The sequence below is a fragment of the Haplochromis burtoni genome, unplaced genomic scaffold, assembly GCF_018398535.1.
Source record: "Haplochromis burtoni strain Fernald_Lab_line unplaced genomic scaffold, NCSU_Asbu1 Contig_279, whole genome shotgun sequence".
Taxonomy (NCBI): domain Eukaryota; kingdom Metazoa; phylum Chordata; class Actinopteri; order Cichliformes; family Cichlidae; genus Haplochromis; species Haplochromis burtoni.
Genome location: NW_024582640.1, coordinates 355,232 through 370,388, shown reverse-complemented (window position 1 = coordinate 370,388; position 15,157 = coordinate 355,232). Strand labels below are relative to the sequence as shown.

Here is a 15,157-nt window from a genome sequence, read left to right as displayed (position 1 = left end):
AGAAGCTCAAGTCCACATTAGCAGAGGTGGGGTGGAGGGGCAACCCCCTTGAAGTAATGAAAAGTACCTTTTGAGCCTGCTACACGGGCGTATCAGTGATATGGGACTGATAACAGCTGATAAGAATTCAATGGGCAGATAGCAGCCAAATGAGTTGCAATACCTCAGTGACATCTTAATGAGAGTACGGATGGCCGTCTAAGTACTGCACTACACCGCACAACAGACTAACCAGTGTTGGGCAAGTTACTTTGAAAAAGTAATTAATTATAGTTACTAGTTACTTCTTCAAAAAAGTAACTGAGTTAGTAACTGAGTTACGAGATTCTAAAAGTAATTAATTACTTGAAAAGTAACTATTGCGTTACTTTAAAAAAAACGTTTAACTCTCTCTACTTTTGATGTTTCCTCCACATTTCACCTTTAAAAACTATTTACTTTGCCTTGTTTGGCATCATCCTTTTCAGCACAACCTCACGTGTCTGAATTTACAGTTATGTTTTCATTTTGACATACTGTATTTACACAATTGATCTAAAATCAGACAAAAAAACATAAAATCTGAGTAGAAAAAGTGATATTTTTTACTGTAACAACCACAAACATGTTTATTGAATCATATTTCATAACTTTAAATGCAAATATAAATGACAATTTTAAAATCATATGCACAAGTTTTGCAAACAGCAAAGATATTTGCATCCATTTACCTTTTACCCCTGTTTTTAAATAACCATTTCAAACTATTTACATAACAATCAGCTGTTCTGCATTCAATAAGATGCAACACAAATTATTTGTGCCACTCCAAAAATTTCTGTCCACTATAAAGGAGAACATCACAACCTGATACCTGCAGGCCTGACAGCAGCAGGTGTATCACTGCTCTTGTTTTCTACCCGTAGTCAGCAGTCGCCTCATTGTTCTGACACACAACACAAAACTATCTACAACACATTAACTACACACTCCAAACACACTCCAAACACGCTAAACGTCACAAATCTTTCACATCTCAAAACTTTCTCTCTCTCTCTCACCATCACTCCTAAAACTTCCCCCTCTTCCTAAACAGCCAAATGTCATGTTGCCATATCATTTTCTGATTGGTCGACGTGGTGCATTTTTCCACCAACACGAAAGGGTGGGTTTTTTTTGTTTTTTTTGTTTGTTTGTTTTTTTGCTCATAAGCAGAGAGTGCTTGCTAGCGCTGTCCTTAGACAGTAAACACGACGAAACTATTCAGGAAAAACACGCGTGTATATTGTTTATCATGACTCTGGTTTTACGTGGCCTATCGACAAAATTTCAAAACTGGTATCTGTCACCTTGTTGCTTTGTCATGTTGAAGTGGTCGTGTGATTGGCTTACCATGTCATGCGACTGTTTTGCCCCCTTAGCTACAGGTGTTGTGCCAAAAAGTTATTGTATGCCAGAAAGTGACTGCCGCTGCCTCTGTTACTTGCAAATTGTCACAGCTATCAATCAAAAGGAGATTTTAAAAAAAGTTCAGATTTTGTAAGATTTAGTCAGAACTCTGAGATAGTGATGTAATTTGTGATACATTCTATCTAAAGCTTGGCAACAGACATCGCAAATTGTCTAAATAATAAAAACGAAACAAAAAAAATTTCTTGTTTCTTGTTTCTTCTTGTTTGTCATGGTGCAAATCTGAAACACGTGGCTGTGTAAAATCAATATTATTTTACAGTTGGTTATGACTGACTGGTGAAACTTTTCTCCCTCACCTCCAGGTCTTTTGTCTGTTTCCTGTTCTCAGCCGAACAAATCGCCTCTTATGGGACATTGATAAAACTCCCACGTCTGTGCCATACACTATGTCCCATCTGTTAGCAGCACATTTGTTAGTCATGTAGCTGCAAGTAAAAGAGGACAACAATTATATCTGATGTGTAAAGCTCGCTGGAGATTAAGTCAAAGCTGGTCTGCTGCTAAAGATGTTATCCAAGTTTTAAAGAAGATTTCTCTGGATATGAGTTAGACATTTCCTGCTGTGCGCACACACACACTCACACACACATGGATCTGACGCCAACAGCAGTGTCTGCAAAGTTGAAAGGAGGCGAGCAAAGGAGAGGAGAGAAGGTAGAGATGATCGATAAAAGTAATTGTGTCCAATGATGGGCATCACTGGCAGCATTACAATCAACAGTGATGTCATCAAGTGCCTCCTGCAAGAGTCGTCGAGCAGTCTACAGACAGAGACAACTGAGGAGGATGCTTATATAATAAGATGAAGGAACTGCTATGTGAGAGATTAATTCTGCAAGTGAACTTGATGACAAACTAAACAGAAAAAGTGCTTAAGTCATGAACAGCAGGGCAAACACTCTGCATGAGAAAGACACGCTGGTTTTTACCCCCGCTCCTTCTTCCGCTTCCTCTCTCCTGAGCCTGTAGATAAGAAAACTTGAGGCAGGAGGTTTTACATTCTCTGGCCAAGCCACAAAGTCAACAGCATCGACTACCCTGTCAAAAATCGATGGGCGCAAAAATCATTTTGGCATCTCTACTTCTGCTCGGAGCCAAACTTACAGGGCCTCATTTGTATAAGGCATTCTCACCCTATATTTGATGGAGATTGGCTTAACACACACACACGTACGCTGGTGAAAAATGTGACCTGCTGATATTTCACATCATTAAATCAGAGCTGCAGCTGAGATGTGTAACAGTAGTTGCTGAGAAAAAACTAGCAGACCTGACCCGAGATAAAGGTTGGTCTGTGGCTAAAGGTCATTACTCACCGAGCATGCTGCAAAAACATGACACAAAATTCAAAATTATTTGGGTCTGAAGTTGTTGTGTAATGTATATGCACACACCAAACATACAGTACATACATACAAAAATGCGTGAAAACAATAAAGTTGACATCAGCGCTGGTCCTGATGTTTCTTGACAAGAAAAGGAAGAAACGGAAATTCTGGTTCATTTAAATGTCACAAGGAGGCAACAGCAGGAAGTTGAAGCTGTATCGCAGCTGCTTTTGTACATTTCAGGAAGTCAGCATGGCAGTTTGAGCTCTTGTCGGCAGAGTTGGCACCACATCTAAGGAGGCAAAGAAATCATTTCAGAGACCCATTCAAAGCAGTGGTGAGATTGGTCAAATCTGTTTATACAGGTCAGCAAAATCTAGCTTGTTTCTACAAAACAAAACTTGAAGTATTTGCATAAATTTTACGTGTTCGTAAAGCTTACATCAAGCTCTTAAATGGGTAAGGTCTCCAATATATCAAACTGGCAGTTCCTTTGACTGAATTGCAGGAGGAGCCGGTTCACAATGAGAAAAGCAGCGCTGCCAAAAAGCTATCAGTGTAGAAATTAGCATAGCGCAAGCTAGCAAGCTAGATAAAATTTTGGTCTTTTACATTTTGTTTCATAGAGGTACTCACCTCATACTAATGTCATGTGAGCATATGGTTTTTAAACAGCATACTACAAGAATATAGACCTCTCACAGCTGCTGTTTGTTGCTATTATATGTAGGTTCAAAGAAGGTGCGCATAATGCTACAGCGTAGCTTATATGGCACTGTGACAGCTTTTGTTGTAGACATGGGTATGCCAAAATAAAACTAGAATTTCCCCAAAAATAGACAGCAAAAAGCTTATGGTAGAAAGTTCCAATCCAACTTTATTTATAAAGCACTTTAAAACAGCCAACACAGGACCAATGTGCTATACAGCAAATAAGTTAAGAACAACTGATAAAACAAAACAGCAAAAAAATTAAAAACTTAGGCTACGTCCACACGTACACGGGTATTTTTGAAAACGGAGATTTTCTGTTTTCGTTTAAAAAAAAAAAATCTCATCCACACGTAAACGCAAAAACAAAGGAAAACGCTGCTAGGAACATTCCAAAGCAACAGGTGGCGATATATTCCTAACCGTGTAGAAATGTTGGCCAATCAGAAGTCTAGAAGCCTGGGTGGGAAAGAGTAAACAAAGATGGCGCATAGAAGCAGAACTGAGTCCTATGTGTGGAGGGACAGAAACTGTGTTGTATATGTAAGCATGTAAACACTGCAGAGAGTAAAATTAACAGTAACAGTATTTTGTCTAAGTCCGCCATTGTAGAAATCCATTTCACCGAAACAATAACGTGGCGCACAGTGTGACGTCAAAAAAGGCGCACACCTTTGACGCTGCGTTTTCTCCGTTTTCTCGTCCACACGTAAATGCAAAAACTGAGTTTTCAAAAATATCCACCCTGGCAGGAGTTTTTAAAAATCTCCGTTTTCATGACCAAAAACGCCGTTTACGTGTGGACGAAAGGTGCAAACGCATAGAAAAATCTGCGTTTTCAAAAATACCCGGGTACGTGTGGACGTAGCCTTAACCCCAAGTATCCACACCATTTTTTTATTGGAGCTAGAGGTGGGCCAATTGATCTAACCAATCCTAGTCCAGAGGAAGGCTATGCTAAAGAGTCGGCTAAAGGTCGGAATAAGAGATACCAAATGAAACATGCTATACAGTTGCACATGGAGAATGCATTACCCCATAAAAGATTAACTACACATACGTTTAGAAAGGCGACAGTGTGCATTTCTCTTGAATTTTACATCTACCTTCACGTGCGCCACTCAATCATAGCAGAAAACTATCAGCTTAATGACGTGTGATTCACAATCAGCTATGACAGCGACCATTATGAGGCCCGAAAGGAGCGGCTGAAACTGTACAGCACAAGGGCAAAAGGTTGGGGGAGGCACCCACGACGTGTGCGCGGCATGAAAACAAAGCAGAGCTCTCTCCCATTTGTCCTCCCTTTTCTTCCCCCCCCCCTGCAAACTCTTAATACACATGATTCAATAATGGAGATTAATGCACGCTGGCACGGGGACAAGTTTCACAGAAACACGCACACAGGGCATGATGGTGAGAAAAAGGCAGACAGAGTTTGAATATAAATCATCAATGTGTGAAGTGATGTCCACTGTGGAACTGATTTAGTGACGTGTCACGTGGTTTCACACACAACTACAGGTGAGTAAGGACGCTTCGAGATCCAGCTCTTCTGTCAAATCCACGGATGGATGATAGCGGGTTATGGTGGGTTTTGGTACATGAACACTTACATATTCACACCTTTTGCATTTAGGCAGGTAACTCGGATGAGAGGATGGGTAAAGGCCCAATGGCACAGTTACGACTATGTGCATCAGGTGAACACATGTCCCCGTTCAGCCCCAGTTGCTCAGCTCGGTGGTAGTTACAGCCTGGCCTCATTCACAACTTCCAAACTGCAAACACACCAAAACAGGCTGCCTGAGGGCCGAGGTTACACTGGCCTATTTAAAAGAGAGAGGCACCGATGAGGACATGTTAAACCCTACGGTGAAGGATGTGGACATGTGAATGTGAGGGGGGACCAGTGAACACAGTCACAATCAGGGAGTGTGACCACATACCCGCAGAAACATCTGACTTTTTTTCTGTTATTGAATTCAATAACACGTCTGCAACCAAAAAACTGCATAGGATTTTTTGACTGCTCCTTATAGATTTATAATCACTGAAACCTGGAAAAATATTTTTTAAATTCCATCAAGTCAGGTTTTCATGCTTTTAGTTTACTTAAGCGTATAATTTCCCTTTTTAATCTGGTATCCTATACTGGAGGCAAAAAACCATATCTACTAATGATTTCTTATATTAATGTAATATTTCTAAGAGTGAGAATCAAGAGAAATAAAGCGAAAGCGTGTTCGGAGGAGCATCAAAGAGAAGAAGAAAAGGTTTCACAGACAAAAAGTGGTAAATATATTGTGAAGGAATAGTTTTTTGTTTCTTTCTTTAATTATAAGAAAAATGATACATAGTTAATTGTAACAAAATATAGATTTTTTTCATCGCTGTTGTCCTTTTTTGCAAAAAAACTGTACATGATGGAGGAAAATTGAATTCAGCACCCTAAAAAACATGAAATTTATGACTCACATCATGACTGTTTGGTTTAAAATCCACTGTGCTGGTGTAGAGGCAAAGTTATTTTTAAAAATTATAACTAACTGTATCCACAGTCTCAGGTTTAAAGCCAGGTCACTGTGGGGCCGACGGCAGATGAAGGGTCCACGGTGTCACTGGTCCCAGTGACTCATGAGGTCAGAGCGTGACAGAGTCGCATCTGTAAATCAAACAATCCAGCGATTTCCTCGCTTCATAATCTGCTTAAAAGACATTAACAGATTGCTGCTATCAGCGTGAGGTCTCGGGCATTAATGGAAAACGATATGATGTGTGTGTTTGTACCAAAAACATCTGTGCCATCATCACATAACTAATGACAGGCTATGGATAACATTCTCAAATGTCACCTGGGGACAAAACCAAATTACTCATAATTATTTTTGTCAAATTACCCACCCGGGATCTGCACCCCAGGAAATAACCAACCACAGATGAAGAATTACACAAACCTCTGTTGAGAAAGTTCAAGAGAGATTACATGAAGAAACTTAAAGAAGTTAAAATAGTGCAAATGTGTTAACAGAGTATTTTACAATATAAATAATAGTCAGTGTGTCTGATCGCTTAACATTATGGAAAAGCAAGAAAGCAAAAGAGAAAGTAAGTGAGAAAAAGAAAGGGAAAGCAACCGGGAAAGACAAGAAAGCAAAAGTAAGAGAGCAGGGAAATATTCAAGCTAGAAAATAAAGAAAGCTCCACATTAAGAACAAGCTGACATTAACAGACATGAAGGTGAACTATTCAATTTCATCAGCCTTGTGCTGTTCGGTGGTCTTTTGGTAAATGGAAGAAGTTTGTAGATTTAGATTAGTACTAGTTTTCTGAAGTAAACCTAGAATAAACCCAGTTCAAAGTTCGTTTAGGTTAATACTGCCATAACAATAATGATGAAGTAAAGCTGGTGTCTGAAACTCCAAGCAGTAACTTTTTCTCTCCTCAAAGCGAGGCTGTATGTAATCTGCTCCATTTGTTTGGTTGTTAGCAGTGTTGTGTGCACAAGTTGAAGATATCACATTAAAAAAAAATGTGTTTATAATAAAGGGGTCCTAAAATATGTGTATTTATTTCTCTTCATTCATCTCTTACATGTTGTCAAACGTCTTTTACCAATAGATCAGCAAGAATCTGTGTTGCTTAGGCTTCGAGGTTGACCTCTGACCTTTCCGCATCCAGAAAACAGAACTGACTTTGTTGCTGTGACTTGGATAAAGAACTTGACTGAGATGTGGCTGCAAGGTTAGCACCAGTTTTAAGCTGACATTCATCACGAGAGCGTACCGACGCTGACAGAATCCAACATCAGCTTCTTATCAGAGCAGCAGTGGGGCGGGTCTGTAGCGGCCTCGCTGTAAACGCTGTCCTGTGGTGCCCTCTGTTGGATTAAACGCGTGTTGCAGCTGATGTTAAAGACTGCCGTGCTCTGTTAGACTGCAGACTAGTCACAGGGAAACAGAGCACTGTTTTATCCTTATAAAAATGATGCACACATAATCAAAGAACAGCACGTGGTAGCATTTTAAAAGTAATGTTTTATTTCATGCTAAAGCTTTAAGATCAATCAATATAAACCCCGAGAACATAAACGGTAATAAATAAAGCAAATCAGTCAGCATAGGGAGAAATAAAAACTTGCTTTTTCTTTTTAAAGAAAGAAAGAAAAAAATAGAGAAAGAACTCAAGTAATAAGAGAGATATGAAATTCAATTTCTCAAACTGTGGACTGACTCGCTACAGATGCTTATCTCAGTGCCTGAGCATAGAGCACACTACATCTGCTTAGATAACAGTGAAGGGTGACTGATCTCAAGTAGGGAACAAATTAGAAAGATATGGAGGATACATTCAAAAGTTTTAATAACCAAAAGGGTTTTTTTTAATTAAGGAGAATAGCAAAGAGAAGACAGTGATGTGTTCAGGTGTTTCATTCCTGGAGAGCAGATAGTGACTCAATCCCTCGTTTTTTACATCGACAATAAATCTACACACAGGCCGTCTGATTCGGGGGTGTTGTTTGCATATCTATGAATCAATACTAATACCCCAAAGATTTTATGTGTACAATTCAACAATTCAGGTAAAAACATTGATTGTTTCCAGTGTCTAGTAATCTCTAACTAGGCCTGTTAAGGTGTGACACGTTTTAAACACACCTCTACGCTCCAATAAATAAACGCCGTCATCAAATCTTGTCTGGGCAGCCATAATCCGGCCCATCTTGGAGAAAGTGCTGAAAACACCCAGTCCACCTTAAACAGCTGAATACACACCATGCTGAGACATTCTGTACAGCCTCGACAACACACTTTGGTTTTCCTCAGGCTCACACACACACACGCGCACACATATTATTTACTTTTAAAAATCATTCAGTAGTAAGTACACAATAGCTGACAGTGTAACACAGGACACCTGAAACATTCTAACCAGTAGTTTAAAATCAACCACCACCCTGATTTTTAAGGAGACTTGTACCCACTCGTGTGCTTGTTGTGTTTTGTACCCAACACTGAAAGCAGCATTGCAGTGTCGGGTCAACTAATTGAATCAAAATTTAGCCATGCAGTCTCAAATTCACTTAAGCAAAACAAACTCTCTCTAAATCCATGTAAGTGGAAGTGATCTGGATTTGCTTCTCGCTTCTGCTGCAGCGGCTTGTAATCAAATCAGCGAAGTGGCGCTGCAGGAGAGCGTCTGCTAACAGAGTAAACAGCGTGCTGGAGTGATACCAAGTATAAAGAGCTTTTTGTGTGTGTGCGTGTTTGGACCAGCAAGTTGCCAGAAGAAGTGGGGTGAAGTTAAAAGGCCAACTTCAAATCACCTGCACCCACGGAGGGGGGAAATTACACAGTCACCATTTGGGTGTCTGTCTGCACCCTGCTGTAAGGTTCGTCTCTCAGTGAACACACACGTCGGCGCATATACAAGCACATGAAGCTCATTAAAAAAAAAAAGACTAATCAAGCGGAGGAGACGCGACAATTACCAGAAGCAGTCAAGTCAAAAATAGCCTCCAAAAACGACACTAAACTGTGTGTTTCCCCTACAGTACGTGAATGGATGTGCTTACACAATGTTTAAAACGAAGAGATGTACTGGAGTATGTAGACTTAGTGGTGGCTGTAGTACACAATAGCGCCAAAAAAGAATTATCTATTTCTGCGTCCAAATTCTCCTTCGGTGAGCAAAAGTAAACACCTTTTAGGCAGCTTTGAGGGTTAAAACGGCCCAAATTCATTCAACTCCAATTAACTGTGTACAATCATGTGTAGCATCCAGGCGGTCATTAAAAAGATGACGTCCAAAGTTTAGTGAAGTTAGCTAGCTAGCTACTTGATGAAGTGTTCATAAAGTATACAAAAGCTATAACTTTAAACAAAAAGGAGTGTTAGTGAAGTCAGGCTGGCTGACTACAGAAGTGTTGTTATGCGAATATCAACACAGCAGCAAAGGCAATTAATTAGATATGCTTTGGGGTGAGTACTTTTTATCCATAAAGTACAGAGGGGTACTTTATGGAGAAGTACAGCAGCGAGACGAGTGCCGCCATGCACAAAACTGACTAAATGGACCTGGAAACAGGGTCCATATGTCATCACACAACAAGCAGAGTATAGTTGCTGCTTTATAGTTACCTTTTGTATTCTCAGTTTTCTTAATCCCCTTTTAAAGTGCCTACCATAGCACTCAAAAGTCAAAACTGAAAAGCTTAAAGTTTTATGGATTTATCTAGAACTTACAGTGATAACTTAGCAGTACCAGCAATTTCTTAAATTCTTGAACTGCTTGAATTTTAGTTTATTCTCACACCAGCAAGTGAAATGGCAAAGCTGAGCCACATCTTTGACAATAGCTTAGCTGACTGACAGTCTCCCTCTCATTCTTTTTACATTATTTTACTCTTTTTGACTTGAGAAAGGTAATGCTACAGATGCTAGCTGTGTGCCAGCTGTCTTAAATTAACAAAGTTAACAGATGCTTTTAGTTTTTAAGAAAAAAAAGCTTCCTTTTTTTTTTATAATCAAACAGTAGTTCATAATGTACATACCGGTTTCAGTACCATAGTGAAGTAACTGTTGTGGCTCTGGAAGAGGCAGTGTACTACTGTAGCCAGCACGCTAACAGCTAAAAGCAAGCACCCAAGGCATGCTAGCACTAGTCAGTTACAATAGCTCACCCAGGTTCTTTCTCCTTTCTTCTCACTGTGTTGTTTTTGTGTGTGGGATATCATTTGATGCGCTTCAGTTCTACTAAAGCGGAGGGAAAAAATGGCTTCTAACAACTTGCTAACAGTCAGTCAGTAAGCAAGAAGTCGAGCGCTAATGAGATAAAACGTCTGGCACACTTTAGCTATTGACTCCTTTCTCATTATCGTTTGCATGAACAGTTTTCACTGTGACAGAGGAATAAAATTAGAGGTGCAAAACAACTAAAGAGCTGCATAGCTACCCTAAATAAACTTGAAACATTATCATTGCACTAATATGACTTATAGGAGTTGCATGGTAATATCACTGCATGAAAACTGACAGTCGTCAGTTTTACTTTTATATTGGTATTGGAAAAAAATTAAATTGCCTTTCTTTGCCGATTACCTACCAGAACTTAAATGTTTTTCATTCATTTATTACATTTATTTTAAAGGCCCTGCTCCCTTTTCCCTACTCCTAGTTTCTTCTAATTATATATAGCTTTATGAGTTTTAAATCATAAACATTTTAGACTCAAACTTATAATTTCATATTTTGAAACCATTACTTTCTCAAACTGTCACCGTGCTCCGATAATCTTGTTCTGCTGCAAGTTTTGCACTTTGTATTTGATCCACTCTTTACACACATTTTAAACTATAATTTTAGGGTCACTTTTACCATTTTACATGCCGGTGTGAGACTTTCAAAGGATAAAAGGCAAACAAACATTCTGACCGTGTGGAGTACGATGTCGACACATGTTAAAACGTGTTTGTTCTGCTCAAACGTAGCTCTTTGGTACATTCCATCACCCCATGAAATGTATTTGACATGAAACATTATAATCATAGACCTACAAAAACAGGGTTGTGCATACCTGAGAAAGATTTTTTTTAAAGTGAGGAGGAAAAAAAGTCATAAATTGAGGCATGAGGGTCAAAAAAAAAAAAAGGGCTAAAATATAGCTTAAAGAGAAAAGAGACTATAAAGACTCGGCAGTTCTCCTTACAACATTACATTCAGTTACATCAGTCACACCTTGTTTTTCCTTTCTAATTCAGCTATCGCCCACTCTGATCTGGAATAAAAAAGGGAGAAATGCACCAAACATGGAGCTTTTCTCCCGCTGACTTCAGAAGTGTAAGTAATGGATGAAAACTCTTGGGCAAACATGCACACACACACACACACACACACACACACACACACACTTTGTGTTCATCTCCACTGGACTTATTTTTCGTGACTAAAGCCCGGCCCTTGTCTTCAGCACCAGCTGATAAGTCTTGTTAAGGCCAGCTCGTTAGGAGAGGGCCATCTCCGTGGCAACAGCTTGGTGACATCATGTCCATTATGCAACGTCGTGTAAACTGGACGTTTTTTGTTTCGTTTTTTTCAGTAGTGAGAAATGAGTGTTTTTGGTTTAAAGAGTCAGTCGAGCAGCACGGCTTCATCGCCGTAGGATGGTCAAACAGGAGGCGTGTGCACAGCGTTCTTCAGTGTGTTTGTTAGCTAAACACACCTAATTCCATACGTCTTCCCTGCAGCGTGTCTGCGTCAGTAGAACTTGTCATCGATGCGGAAGTGTGGCCTGGTGACATCATCGGGGTTGAGGAAGACGGATATGGATTTCCCAGGGTTCTCTGTGACCAGCTGCTGGAGCCGCTGCGCCAGCTTGTCCTCTGAAGGTGAGATGATGCCGTTGGCCGAGTGATGCCCAGGGGAGTTGTGGCCGTTAGTGCTTGCTGTCAGCTCCTTCTTCAGCTGGCCCGCCTGCTGGGCTTGGTCCAGAGCCGCCCGCAGGTGCTCGCTGGGATCAGAGCGCACGTGGGCCAATTTCCTGGCGACAAGGAGTGCCTGGCCGTCTGTCAGATGCTCCAACATGTTGCATTGGGGCAGGAAGTAATTTGGACAGTTTTTACCCAGGATGCAATGAGCCAGATCATCCAGGAGTCCCAGGAGGAGGCGGCCGGGTGTGTCGGTGTCCGGGCAGGACAGGTAGGCAGCAGGAAGTCGGTCACAGGCCCAGAAGAGAAGGGTGCGCAGGTGGTAGAGGCTGAGGCCTGTTCGTGGACGGGCCAGGATACGAGATAGGACGGCCTTGGCTGCTTGGAACGCCTGGGCCATGGGGAAGGGGATGCACTTCTTCAGCTGAACCTGTAACAGAAGAAACAAAAGCCAATGAGTGACCAGTTAGTAGGAAAGAGTGCAGGGAGCTGCTGTTGACTTTTACTTAGATTCCTCATTTATGTGCACTTGTTTCTCTCTAATTTATCGCCTCTACAGTCTAGTTTGGTCGTGCTAGCTTCTTTCAATAGTTTCTTTCTGTTACCAGATGTCCACATATGGCTGTATGTGTTTTAGAGACATGGTGAGAGATGGAGTAGAGCACACAGAGAACTAGCAGAAGGCAACACAGCCTTACTCGAGTTGATCTCAACGTGTCAGCTGGCAACAAAAGTTTCCCACAGAGTGTTTACTTCTCTGAAGCCACAGAGAGAGACGCTGACCTGTCCACACCGCAATAGAGCGACTTACATAGACAGACTTGCAGTGACTCTTTCTGTCAGATATTGTCACAGGCTGCTTTATGATTACATATAATGTAATATGCTGACTCTAAAAAGAGTCAGCATATTTTCACTTCTGAAACTTACTTTGAGGCATCAATTTTCTGTCTCCAAAACAAGTCAGGGTTAAGTAACACATCATCTTTGCCTCGCCTGTCGTCATGTGTGGAAGAGCTGCCTTAAAATCACCAGCACTGAATCAGCGAGCAGAAAGGATGCAAAATAATTCTCATTCTTCAAAAGTAAAAATACCTCTAAGTGCTAAAAATGCTACATTTTCTTTATCCTTGTGTTACACACAAAGATTATGAAGAGTATTATCAATAAGAGTATCAATAAAATGATACCCAATTTTGCAAATAAGAGTGAAATAAAAATGGAGCATAAATGAAAAAGAACATTGGAAACAAAGAAAATTGTTACTACGGTAACAATCTCCCTCACCTCGCTGCGTGAGAACGCCAGTCTCCACTCCCTGTCGGGCCGACCACCCAGCGGGGAGCAGCAGGGCAGCAGATAGAAGCCAGATATGGCCTCCTCCTCTGTGATTTTCCCATCCCAGAAGTGGTTGGCAGTCAGCCAGCCTTGGGCCACAGCGGGCCAGCCTCGAAACGACACCACCGGCAGAAGGTCGTACAGCACCCGGCTCGAGCCTGCCTGCAGGAAGGAGAGTGTGGAGGAATATTAAATGTCACACACTCGGTGCTGAATTACAAACAGGGCGCGAAAAAAATGATTTTAACATTTGACTACAATCCTCTGCAATAATGATTTCACTCCACATAAACGTCCCATGAATAGGAGCAATTTTCTCACAGCTGCAAAGTTAAACAGCCCTGATGTTCTTTATCGACTGAGGCGTAAAGAGGGCTTCAGTTTATCACCGAAAGAAGAGCCGAAGCTGTACCTGCAGAATAATAGTAGTGAGGGGTCCGTTTCTCTCCAGGCGGTCTGGGGTGGGGATGCCTCTTTGGGGGCTGCGCCTCAGCTCCTCTACAGCCTCGCTCACGACCCCCCAGAACCAGTCCGTCACCAGGGCGGGAGAGAAGTAGCATCCATCCAGAGACTGAGGGGAGCCCAGGGAGGGGATGGAGCCTTTACCTGAGCGGGGAAGGGATGGAGTGAGGCAGGATGAATCACTGCTTCTATACATTTATCTCACAGCGTGCAGTCACAGAGCCCGAAGATCTCACATTCATCACTTCAGGTGCTTAGCCAGAACCCCACAAGACCTTGAAGACCGTTGTTATTGTTTTCTGTACTTCTTGTTCACTTTACTCGAGACGCTGCGCTCTGCAGCCTGCTACAGTAATCTTGTGGGGCTGTTTATACACACTAAAAAAGTAGGACACTCAATACATCACATATTTACGGCGCCAAAGTTTCAGGGTCCCGACGGAAGCCAATTTCAGACAAATACTCCGGGCACGCTAATGGCCCGTTCCCACTGAACGCGTCATTTGTCACATAAAAATCGCGGGCAAATTAAAAACTACTGCAGCCGCTGAAACTGCTCCCGCAGGACGTGCATAAGTCGCAACATCATTGGGAGCAGGCCTCAAGGCTGTAAACTTCATTAAATAGATTTAATTGATCTTCCACTGTTTACGTGTTTCCCCTTTATTTCCTCTGTGCTATACAGTGTAAACTGTGACCTAAAGGATGAGAGAGGCTGAGACGTGAGTAAAAAAGGTGTTACACTCGTAAACGTCGCTCAGTTTATTTAAAATTGTATCGCAACACCGTGCATCAAGTTATGAGAGACATGACTTCGATTCAGTCAGCTCACACACAGTCCTCCTCTCCGTCTGGGAAATTCTCCATCCCAGTTTCATCTCTGATTATCCTTTTTTTTTTTTGCAACTCACCCATTTCCTCCTCCTCCTCCTCCTCTTCCTCAGTGGGATGCCCATTCTCCTCCTGGCAGCAGATGCTCCAGCGGGACAGGATGCTGGAGTCACAGAGGCGAAGGCTGAGCCACGAGTGGCAGGGCGGGGAGTGTCTCATGTCCAGAGTGACTGGCTGGTTGCGGTCGTGAAGCTTAAGGGCGGGCACCAACAGGGTGAAGTCCAGGTCAAAGTCGGCCCCTTTGGCATAGTCCCCAAGATCCTCGGGGTTGAGGTCCAAGACGCCCTCACGGGCCCCGCCAGAGAGCAGCAGGTACTCGTTGGCCACCGGGAGGCGCTGGTCCACTTTCTGAACTAAGCCTAGAATTATTGAGCAAGAGGAAGAGAAGCTAATTAAATAGGTCCTGCTCTTCTTTTCCTTGTTCTCTGTCAGATTTCATTACACTTGTAGATGCTCACAGATGTGTGAGTTTGTCAAAGAGTCCTGCATGAGCACTGCACTAGACCCTAATGAACAATTCAGTTCTTACATGTAGGACTGAAAAATCTCA

The 15,157-nt window shown here is 41.8% G+C and overlaps 1 protein-coding gene across 3 annotated transcripts in view; it reads right to left on the bottom strand.

The window, feature by feature from the left end:
- Positions 1 to 6,635: 6,635 nt before the first annotated feature.
- The window catches only part of tmem102 (transmembrane protein 102), a 30,193-nt gene continuing 21,671 nt past the window's right edge, over positions 6,636 to 15,157 (bottom strand). For 2 of the 3 annotated variants that reach the window (XM_042227757.1, XM_014339380.2), the window contains exons 3-6: positions 14,628 to 14,966; positions 13,667 to 13,860; positions 13,204 to 13,416; positions 6,636 to 12,346 (exon numbers count right to left, since the gene is read on the bottom strand). In XM_042227757.1, coding sequence (XP_042083691.1) covers positions 11,747 to 12,346; positions 13,204 to 13,416; positions 13,667 to 13,860; positions 14,628 to 14,966 — 1,346 coding nt within the window. In that variant the 3' untranslated portion in view covers positions 6,636 to 11,746. The remainder of the gene's footprint in view (positions 12,347 to 13,203; positions 13,417 to 13,666; positions 13,861 to 14,627; positions 14,967 to 15,157) is intronic. The other variant, XM_005940221.3, reaches the window with a different exon arrangement.